Genomic DNA, 11614 nt, shown 5'->3' with positions numbered 1-11614 from the left:
AAAATAAAAAAACCTTCATTTTATATAATCTCTGGCATTTGACGTTTCTTCATCAGCCGGCAGAGCGGATATAAACCAAAAACCACCTTTTTTATATCCTTTTTTGGTGAAATCATCCATGGATCTACAGCAGCCATAAACCTTGAAGCAGGTCAACATGTATTGATATATTTCTTTGATAATTATCAGCCATATAAGACTCTATTTTTGAGCTATTGTTTCTCCTCAGCTTTTTATATTATCTACAGTAGAGATTAGTGACTCTAGAGACAGAAAATGACTCTACCGTACAAACTGTGCTCCACTGGGAACCGCTGATCTCAGATGGACCAGGTATTGACCACCATTGTACAAGTTTTTGATATTCCTCTAGCTGTCATAGCTGCAAGGCATTTTTGTGAACCACGAATTGAATCTCAAAATGTTCGAATTCACTGAAATTGCAAATTTCAGGAAGTTCGACTCAAACTGGATTCTTCGCAGATCGGTCCACTCATCTCTAGTCACAAAATGCATTTTCTATGAACATTGCTAAAGTGTTAGAGACGACGTGAGAAACAGGGCTGTAGACAAAAGTTTATTTACACCATACAACATTTTAAATATTTTATACAGAGCTGCAGCAGAGAAAGCCACCATGAGCTTCCAAGATAAAACTGCAATAATAAAGATGTGAAATATATTATTCATATAAAAGTGAGATTATTACTTTATTGCATTTAAAGCAATGAAGAACGTAGCTCAACAAACATTCATTTAATGACAAAAATTTTGCTTTTTATATTATAAAGTAAAAAGTGTAGTAATGGCCAAACAGACTGTTATAAATTTTAAAAACTGCATATATACATTGTGCTTCATGGTGAAGTTTTTTGAAAACTAAACCGAATGAAGCTGTTACAACATGAATTGTTGTTTGAGGTTGATCTATAAAGATTACCTTACAAATCCATTCCACGGGTACTTACAACACATGATGGTAAGATTTGTACACCTGGTTCTGCACTAGATTCTCTAGTGAGAGTAGACAAGAAGTTGAAAAGAAAAAAAAGAAAAAGAAAAGAAAAAATAAAGAACACTGACATTTGGCACATGAAGTTCCTGACATGAATTTGTCACAAAAGTACAGGCGCCAGGCTTCTAAAGTTTTTTTTGTGTGTCAGTGCAAATGACTTGTTTTCTTCTTTCATTCTTTTTTCATAGTTATATTAAACCTCTGTTTGAAAGTCGCCTTCTTGTACATCTAAAGGCAAATTTAGACACTTTTCCCATTCCGAGGGTCTAAGTTCTAAAGAATCTTTTGCTTCTGAATCTAAAACATTTATTGTTGTATAATGTTGATATTCACTTGGGCTTTTGAAACTGTCCCATGGATTCTTGTTTACTGCTGGGTTATCCTGTTCAGAGAATACAAGAAAAGAAACAATTATTACTGTAGAACTATTAGAGTATGTTCACATGTTGAGTATAAGCAGCGTTTTTTTCTATACCAAAAAGAAGAGAAGTGGTAGGAAAAACACTGCATGCAGTACATGCGTATTTGGCTTGTTTTTACATGCATTTTTGCAACACTTTTGCTTGCAATTTTCACCCATTTATTTGAAAAAAAACCTCTGAAAGAATTGACATGAGCATCTTGACAAAAATGCAGTAGGGCTCAAAATGCGAGCGGGAAAAATCAGCAACGTGTGATGAGATTTTGGACACCAAAAATGCAGAAAATACACAGTAAAAATGCTGCAAAAATATCATGTGTAAATGAGTAGTAATCTATAGAAATACACAATACCTCAAACATTTTACATGTATTTATATAAAACAGCTTTGTCAACTCATCCATTAGGCATCAAACATATAAAAAATTCCATAATAAACTGTAGTCATGTAGGGTCTTTAGTCCAAGTTTATTTTTGGGCTGCAAAGACTTTCCTAGTTTTTAGATCTATACATGGTATTATCATATTGCACAAAGGTCATGGTCTCGTATCAAATCTAAGAATGCATTAAAAAATACAAATGTCAATCAACAAGCACATACGATTTTGTGGTATAGTTTGACCTGTTGGTTTATATAAAACTTTAAAAGGACCATGCTATAAAGTCATCCCCTATGCATAATATTCACTTTCAGGACCCCCTCCTTCAGACAGAATGGAAAGCTGCTCTGTTTAATATGAAGGGCTACTCATATAAATGGTTACCACAATACTATATTTTTTCAAAAGTAGGTCGCATAATGGAAAAAGCTGAGGGCTGCCCATAATGCCCATAGAAGTAAAAGGGAGTTATGTAGACTGTATAGCTTGCTGTAGTGCTATGTTCCATACCTCCCAACCACTCCTGTTGGCTATTTTCAAAATCCCCATCACCTCTGCTAGAGGTATAATGACAGTGATTTCCATGTCTTGGCTGAGATGCTAGAGGTATAATGACAGTGATTTCCATGTTTTGGCTGAGATGCTAAAGGTATGGTGACAGTGATTTCCATCTTAGCTGAGATGCTAGACTAGAGGTATAATGACAGTGATTTCCATCTTAGCTGAGATGCTAGAGGTATAATAACAGTGATTTCCATCTCTTGGCTGAGATGCTAGAGGTATAATGACAGTGATTTCCATCTCTTGGCTGAGATGCTAGAGGTATAATGACAGTGATTTCCATCTCTTGGCTGAGATGCTAGAGGTATAATGACAGTGATTTCCATCTCTTGGCTGAGATGCTAGAGGTATAATAACAGTGATTTCCATCTCTTGGCTGAGATGCTAGAGGTATAATGACAGTGATTTCCATCTCTTGGCTGAGATGCTAGAGGTATAATGACAGTGATTTCCATCTCTTGGCTGAGATGCTAGAGGTATAATAACAGTGATTTCCATCTCTTGGCTGAGATGCTAGAGGTATGGTGACAGTGATTTCCATCTCTTGGCTGAGATGCTAGAGGTATAATGACAGTGATTTCCATCTCTTGGCTGAGATGCTAGAGGTATAATGACAGTGATTTCCATCTCTTGGCTGAGATGCTAGAGGTATAATGACAGTGATTTCCATCTCTTGGCTGAGATGCTAGAGGTATAATGACAGTGATTTCCATCTCTTGGCTGAGATGCTAGAGGTATAATAACAGTGATTTCCATCTCTTGGCTGAGATGCTAGAGGTATAATAACAGTGATTTCCATCTCTTGGCTGAGATGCTAGAGGTATGGTGACAGTGATTTCCATCTCTTGGCTGAGATGCTAGAGGTATAATGACAGTGTTTTCCATCTCTTGGCTGAGATGCTAGAGGTATAATGACAGTGATTTCCATCTTAGCTGAGATGCTAGAGGTATAATAACAGTGATTTCCATCTCTTGGCTGAGATGCTAGAGGTATGGTGACAGTGATTTCCATCTCTTGGCTGAGATGCTAGAGGTATGGTGAAAGTGATTTCCATCTCTTAGTTGAGATGCTAGAGGTATGGTGACAGTGATTTCCATCTCTTGGCTGAGATGCTAGAGGTATAATGACAGTGATTTCAATCTTAGCTGAGATGCTAGAGGTATAATAACAGTGATTTCTATCTCTTGGCTGAGATGCTAGAGGTATGGTGACAGTGATTTCCATCTCTTGGCTGAGATGCTAGAGGTATAATGACAGTGATTTCCATCTCTTGGCTGAGATGCTAGAGGTATAATGACAGTGATTTCCATCTCTTGGCTGAGATGCTAGAGGTATAATGACAGTGATTTCCATCTCTTGGCTGAGATGCTAGAGGTATAATAACAGTGATTTCCATCTCTTGGCTGAGATGCTAGAGGTATGGTGACAGTGATTTTCATCTCTTGGCTGAGATGCTAGAGGTATAATGACAGTGATTTCCATCTCTTGGCTGAGATGCTAGAGGTATAATGACAGTGATTTCCATCTCTTGGCTGAGATGCTAGAGGTATAATGACAGTGCTTTCCATGTCTTGGCTGAGATGCTAGAGGTATAATGACAGTGATTTCCATCTATTGGCTGAGATGGGAATACCCACCCAAAAAAGTTAATAAACAGAATAAAAAAACTGTGCCACCAGAAATACAAATAGCCTTACCAACTGAGCATTTAGTAGAGGATGATTTGAGGAAAAATATTTTTTTATTGACCAAAATATTCTTGCATTTAATATATTGCATATGTTTGAAGAATAGGGAGTCAATCAATCAATCAATCAATCAATCAATCAATCAATCTATCTATCTATCTATCTATACAGTACATATGTGTATATGTAGATATGTATCTATATATATATATATATATATATATATATATATATATATATATATATATATATATATATACAGTGACATGTAAAAGTTTGGACACTGTCACGGGTGTGTTGCCACGAAGATCGTCACGAGTACACAGCCTGACTTCTCGCAGCTGACTTGTTGGTGCTTTGTGTTTTCTCGGCAGTGTAGGAGTTAATTCTCTCTCTCTCTGGGCTAGCTGAGGTCCAGCCTCGCCCAGCTGCAATCAATGCTTCTTTAGTGAGACTCCTTTATATTCCTGCAGGTCTGTTTGGGAGGTGTCGGTGAAAGCTTTTCATTCTGACTTACAGAGCGGATCGTGGTGTTTGGAGTTGCTGAGATAAGTGCATTTGGAAGTGTTTTTTTCCCTTTCCTCGCTTTATCATTTATCTCCTTTCCCGTTTGTGTTCCCTCTGTTGTAGTTGTGTAGAAGTTGTATGCAAGGTGGTTTTGGTTTTTCCCTTGTACTGTCTCGTTCGTCTAAATACTGTGTGTGGGCATATTATTTCTGGTTCCCTATTGTTGTGATCGGGGTCCTTCTCAGGACTAGATTACTTAGGTGCAGGGATCCTCAGGAGGTAGGGGTTACGCTGGCGGCCTGGACCTCTGTACCTTTAACAGTACCTCCAGGTTGAGGGGTTAGTCAGGGTCCCAGCTTAGGGTCAGCTTAGGCCCCCTACCTCCAGTATTCTGTGACAGTGTGACATTTTCACCGACCATCTTAGTTTTCTCCAGCTACCATGGATCCAGTAGCCGGTCTAGCTCGGCAGTTGCAGAGTTTGTCCATGGGGCTGGCGGACGTTAAGTCCAAGGTTTTGCATCCTCCGGAGCAAGCCGGACCAGAACCTAAAGTAGCTCTCCCTGACAGGTTCACTGGGGGGCGGGACAAGTTTTTTGTTTTCCGGGAGGCATGCAAATTGTACTTTCGGCTGCGGCCTCGGTCATCGGGCAGTGAAGAACAAAGGGTGGGAATTGTCATCTCGCTCCTACAAGGGGACCCTCAATCTTGGGCGTTCTCTCTTCCCCCAAGCTCCCCGGTTCTCCAGTCAGTGGATAGGTTTTTCGCTGCTCTGGGACTCGTATATGATGACCCAGATCGGATCTCCCTTGCTGAGTCTAAGTTACGTAGGATTCAGCAGGGAGATCGTCCGGCGGAGGAATTCTGTTCGGAGTTCCGTAGGTGGGCCACGGACACCCAGTGGAATGACCCGGCTCTTAGGAGCCAGTTTTGTCATGGTTTATCCGACAAATTACAGGATGTGTTGGCACAGTATGACTCTCCCGCGTCACTGGAAGCCGCTATGGCCCTTGCTATTCGTGTTGACAGACGGCTTCGGGAGAGGTGCGGGATAACTCTACCCCCTGTAATGTCTCCACCTCCTACAAGGTCCCCTCATATGGTGGTTCCCCTGGTCAGTCCGGAGGAGCCTATGCAATTAGGAGGGACATCATTTCGGGGAAGGGGACCGGTGGTGCGCCATAAGACAGGAAGGTGTTTCCTCTGCGGGAAAAAGGGACATTTTATTGGGGGGTGTCCATCCCGTCCCTTGCAGAGTAAAGAGTCGTCGAAAAAACTGTTGATCCCAGGTTGTGTGGTGGACGGCAATCTGGGAGTAGGTATTTCGTCCCTAGGTTCGTCTCAGTTTCTCGTACCGGCGGAGGTGGTGGTGGGTACGAGAACTGAGAGGATATCTGTTCTTCTGGATAGTGGGGCCGGGGCTAATCTGGTTGATGCTCGGTTTGCCCGGGTTCAAGGTATGCGATTGAGTGAGTTGGCTAAACCCATCCCCATATTCTCGATCGATGCCAGGCCTCTCGGTCAGGGAAGTTTTTTGCAAGCTGTGCATGGTGTAAAACTTCAAGTGGGGGCAATACATAAAGAACTGTTGTCTTGCTTCGTGTTGGAGGGTCTTCCCACTCCTATAGTGTTGGGCCTTCCTTGGTTAGCTAAGCATAACCCGGTTATTAATTGGCAAACCAGAGAGATAAGCCAATGGAGTAAATTCTGTAATAAAAACTGCATGAACACGGTCATCGGTGCGGTTACTCCTTGGGTCTTACCTCCATTTCTGGCGGACTTTGAGGATGTATTCTCGGAGAATGGGTGTCAGGAACTACCTCCTCATCGCGAGTATGACTGTTCTGTAAAACTGCTCCCTGAGGCCAAGTTACCTAAAGCTAGGTTGTATAACCTTTCTGGTCCTGAGAGGCAGGCCATGAAGGATTATATTTCTGAAAGTCTGGCTAAGGGGCATATTAGACCTTCATCTTCACCGGTGGCCGCGGGGATCTTCTTTGTTAAGAAGAAAGATGGAGGCCTACGCCCTTGCCTGGATTTCCGTGAACTTAATCGGATTACGGTCCGAGATCCGTATCCGCTCCCACTTATTCCCGATCTCTTTAATCAGATCGTGGGCGCCAAATGGTTCTCTAAGTTGGATCTCAGGGGGGCGTACAATCTGATTAGGATGAAGGAGGGGGATGAGTGGAAGACGGCTTTTAACACTCCGGAGGGGCATTATGAGAACCTTGTCATGCCATTCGGTCTGACTAATGCCCCGGCGGTGTTTCAACACTTTGTTAATGATATTTTTCGCCACCTGGTGGGACAGTTTGTTGTCATATATCTGGATGATATCTTAATTTACTCGCCGGATCTGGTGTCTCATCAGGAGCACGTTAGACAGGTGTTACAGATCTTGCGGGATAATAAACTGTATGCCAAGTGGGAAAAGTGTGTGTTCGCTGTACAGGAACTCCAGTTTTTAGGCTTCCTGGTTTCAGCGTCCGGTTTTCGTATGGACCCTGGGAAAGTGCGGGCAGTTCTTGAGTGGGATCGGCCGGAGAATCTTAAGGCACTACAACGTTTCCTGGGGTTTGCTAATTATTACCGGAAGTTCATTCGTAATTTCTCGTCCATGGTTAAGCCTCTCACAGACATGACTAAAAAGGGGACGGATTTTTCTAGGTGGTCTGACAAGGCTTGTCAAGCATTCTCCTCCTTGAAAAAATGTTTTGCCTCGGCACCCATACTCATTCAACCTGATGCGTCTCAGCCATTCTTTGTAGAGGTAGACGCTTCCGAGGTAGGGGTGGGAGCAGTATTGTCACAGGGTTCGTCCCCTGGTAAGTGGCATCCATGCGCCTTTTTCTCTAAAAAGTTGTCGTCCGCTGAGAGGAATTACGATGTCGGCAATAGGGAACTCTTGGCCATTAAGTTAGCTTTTGAGGAGTGGCGCCATTTTTTGGAGGGGGCAGTTCATCCGGTCACCGTCATCACCGATCACAAGAACCTGCTATATCTGGAGTCCGCTAAACGTCTGAATCCCAGACAAGCTAGGTGGTCATTGTTTTTTACCAGGTTTAATTTCGTCGTTACATATCGTCCTGGGTCTAAAAATGTAAAGGCGGATGCCTTATCTCGCAGTTTCCCTGGGGCCGGGAATACGGACGACCCGATTCCTATTCTTCAGGAGGGGGTGGTGGTTTCGGCAGTATGCTCTGAGCTGGAGGAGGAGATATTGGAGGCTCAGGGGGACGCCCCTGTTGGACCTTCGGGGAGACTGTTCGTTCCAGATCAGTTGCGACAAAAGGTGATCGAGGCACACCATAACTCAGTTTTTGCAGGACACCCGGGGAGTAAAGCAACTGTGGATCTCCTCTCGCGTCGGTTTTGGTGGCCTAACTTACATAAAGAGGTGGTAACTTTTGTCGCGTCCTGTGGGGTTTGTGCGCGCTCTAAGACCTCACATACCCGTCCGTCTGGGGCCCTCTTACCTTTGAAGATCCCGGAGCGTCCTTGGACTCATCTGTCTATGGACTTTATTACGGACCTCCCTCCGTCTTCGGGTAAAACGGTCATACTCGTTGTAGTGGACAGGTTCAGCAAGATGGCACATTTTATCGCTCTTCCGGCTCTTCCTAATGCTAAAACTCTTGCGCAGGTATTCATTGGGGAGATTGTGAGGCTTCACGGGGTACCCTCCGAGGTGGTGTCTGATCGGGGGTCTCAGTTTGTGTCCAAGTTCTGGAAGGCGTTTTGTGCTCGGCGGGGGATGCATTTGTCATTCTCGTCGGCTTTTCATCCTCAGACCAATGGTCAGACGGAACGTATGAACCAGAGCTTGGAGACATATCTTCGGTGTTTTGTGTCAGAGAACCAGGAGGACTGGGCTTCTTTCCTACCTCTGGCAGAGTTTGCTCTCAATAATAGGCGGAGCGAGTCCACTGGTAAGTCCCCGTTTTTTGGGGCATATGGTTTTCACCCCCAGTTTTGTACTTTCAGTAGGGGGGGCTCTTCGGGGGTTCCGGAGGAGGAACGATTTTCCTCATCTCTCGCTTCAGTATGGAGAGGGGTGCTGAAGAATCTGAATACTATGGGGAACCGATACAAACGTATGGCTGATAGGAGGAGAGTGTCTGGTCCGGACCTAAGTGTGAACGATCAGGTATGGTTGTCTACCAGGAATATTAAACTTAAGGTTCCCTCCTGGAAACTGGGTCCCAGGTTCATCGGGCCGTACAGAATCAGTTCTGTTATTAATCCGGTGGCATTCCGTCTTGACCTCCCCCCTACGTTTAAAATTCACAACGTGTTTCACAGATCATTGCTTAAGAGGTATGTGGCGCCGGTGGTACCGTCACCTTTACCTCCCCCTCCTGTGGTTGTCAATGGTAACTTGGAGTTCCAGGTATCGAGGGTCATTGATTCACGCTTTAATCGCCGGTCCCTTCAGTACTTGGTTCATTGGAAGGGGTATGGTCCTGAGGAGAGGATGTGGGTTCCTGCGTCGGATATTAACGCAGACCGATTAGTTCGGGCCTTCCACTCGACTCACCCGGATAAACCTGGCCCTGAGGGTCCGGAGGCCCCTCGTAGAAGGAGGGGTACTGTCACGGGTGTGTTGCCACGAAGATCGTCACGAGTACACAGCCTGACTTCTCGCAGCTGACTTGTTGGTGCTTTGTGTTTTCTCGGCAGTGTAGGAGTTAATTCTCTCTCTCTCTGGGCTAGCTGAGGTCCAGCCTCGCCCAGCTGCAATCAATGCTTCTTTAGTGAGACTCCTTTATATTCCTGCAGGTCTGTTTGGGAGGTGTCGGTGAAAGCTTTTCATTCTGACTTACAGAGCGGATCGTGGTGTTTGGAGTTGCTGAGATAAGTGCATTTGGAAGTGTTTTTTTCCCTTTCCTCGCTTTATCATTTATCTCCTTTCCCGTTTGTGTTCCCTCTGTTGTAGTTGTGTAGAAGTTGTATGCAAGGTGGTTTTGGTTTTTCCCTTGTACTGTCTCGTTCGTCTAAATACTGTGTGTGGGCATATTATTTCTGGTTCCCTATTGTTGTGATCGGGGTCCTTCTCAGGACTAGATTACTTAGGTGCAGGGATCCTCAGGAGGTAGGGGTTACGCTGGCGGCCTGGACCTCTGTACCTTTAACAGTACCTCCAGGTTGAGGGGTTAGTCAGGGTCCCAGCTTAGGGTCAGCTTAGGCCCCCTACCTCCAGTATTCTGTGACAGTGTGACAGACACCCCTGGTAAAAATTACTGTTATTGTGAACAGTTAAGCAAGTTGAAGATGAAATGATATATAAAAGGCCTGAAGCTAAAGATGAAACATTTCCTTTGTATTTTAGGCAAAAATAAATAAATAAACAAATAAATAAATAAATATATATATATATATATATATATATATATATATATATTCATCTTTTACATTTTAAACATTGCAAAAAGGAAAATGGGCTGATGCAAAAGTTTGGGCACCCTTGGAGATTTGTGTGCTCAGATAATTTTGACAAAGGTTTCAGACCTTAATTAGCCTGTTAGGGTTATGGCTTTTTCACGATCATTGTTAGGAAAGTCCAGGTGATGCAAATTTCCCAGCTTTATAAAACCCAGCCTCCTCTAACGTTAAAAACAGCAGCCATGGGTTCTTCTAAGCACCTGCCAAGCACTCTGAAAATGAAAATGGTGGAGGCCCACAAAGCAGGAGAAGGCTATCAGAAGTTAGCAAAATGTTCTCAAGTTGCCTTTTCCTCACTTCGAAATGTAATTAAGAAATGGCAGTTAATTGGAAGAGTGGAGGTCAAGATAAGGTCTGGAAGGCTAAGCAGAATTTTAGTGAGAGCTGCTCGGAGGATTGCTAGAGAGGCAAATCAGAACCCCCGGTTGACTGTAAAAGACCTTCAGAAAGATTTAGCAGATTCTGGAGTTGTGGTATATTGTTCTACTGTTCAGAGACATCTGCACAAATATGGCCTTCATGGAAGAGTCATAAGAAGAAAACCTCTCTTGTGTCCTCATCATAAAATTCAGCATCAGAAGTATGTAAAAGAACATATAAATAAGTGTGAAGCATTTTGGAAACAAGTCCTATGGACCGATGAGGTTAAAATAGAACTCTTGGGCCACAATGATCAAAGATATATGTGGAGAAAAAAGGGCACAGCATTTTAGGAAAAAAACATCTCGCCAACCATTAAGCATGAGGGTGGATGAATCATGCTTTGGGGTTGTGCTGCAGCCAATGGCACAGGAAACACTTGATGGGTAGAAGGAAGAATGGATTCAATGAAATTTCAACAAATTCTTGATGCAAACATAACACCATCTGTAAAAAAACTGAAGTTGAAATAAGGATGGCTTCTAAAAATGGATAATGATCCTAACCACACGTCAAAATTCACACTAGACTACCTCAAAAGGTGCAAGCTGAAGGTTTTACAATGTCCCTCACAGTCCCCTGATCTGAACATCATTGAAAATCTGTGGCTAGACCTCAAAATAGCAGTGCATGCAAGACTACCCAGGAATCTCACAGAACTGGAAGAATTTTCCAAGGAAGAATGGATGAAAATCCCTCAAACAAGAATTGAAAGACACTTGGCTGGCTACTTTACAAGCTGTGCTACTTTCAAAAGGGAATGCTTCTAGGTACTAACCATGTAGAGTGCCCAAACTTTTGCATCAGCGCATTTTCATTTTTATGATTTTTAAAATGTAAAAGATGAAAATATATATATATATTTTGCCTAAAATACAAAGAAAATGTGTCATCTTTAACTTTAGGCCTTTTAAAGATCATTTCATCTTCAAGTTGCTTACCTGTTCACAATAACAGTAATTTTGACCAGGGGTGCCCAAACCTTTACATACCACTGTAGCTATATCTATATATAAATGTAGATATATATTTCTAGATAGATATATGTGTGTGTGAAAATATTCATGGAGCCATGAGTCATGGAATATAGGAACATTTGTTGCATCTTTGAGAAAATAGTGGATGGTGCTCCATATTTTTGTGCCGTGTGAGAGGTGTTCCGATCCCACAAATATA

At 42.9% G+C, this 11614-nt stretch overlaps 1 protein-coding gene across 6 annotated transcripts in view; it reads right to left on the bottom strand.

Annotated features, from left to right (window-relative positions):
- Positions 1 to 626: 626 nt before the first annotated feature.
- Positions 627 to 11614, bottom strand: part of ADGRB3 (adhesion G protein-coupled receptor B3) — a 1321417-nt gene continuing 1310429 nt past the window's right edge. For 3 of the 6 annotated variants that reach the window (XM_073675494.1, XM_073675496.1, XM_073675499.1), the window contains one exon: positions 628 to 1397. In XM_073675494.1, coding sequence (XP_073531595.1) covers positions 1209 to 1397 — 189 coding nt within the window. In that variant the 3' untranslated portion in view covers positions 628 to 1208. Of the gene's footprint in view, positions 1398 to 11614 lie in introns of all 6 variants that reach the window. The other 3 variants (XM_073675497.1, XM_073675498.1, XM_073675500.1) reach the window with 2 other exon arrangements.

This window comes from Phyllobates terribilis, unplaced genomic scaffold (assembly GCF_046119375.1).
Source record: "Phyllobates terribilis strain yellow unplaced genomic scaffold, ASM4611937v1 Scaffold_3__8_contigs__length_932513732, whole genome shotgun sequence".
NCBI lineage: Eukaryota > Metazoa > Chordata > Amphibia > Anura > Dendrobatidae > Phyllobates > Phyllobates terribilis.
This window is presented reverse-complemented; position numbering and strand designations above follow the sequence as displayed.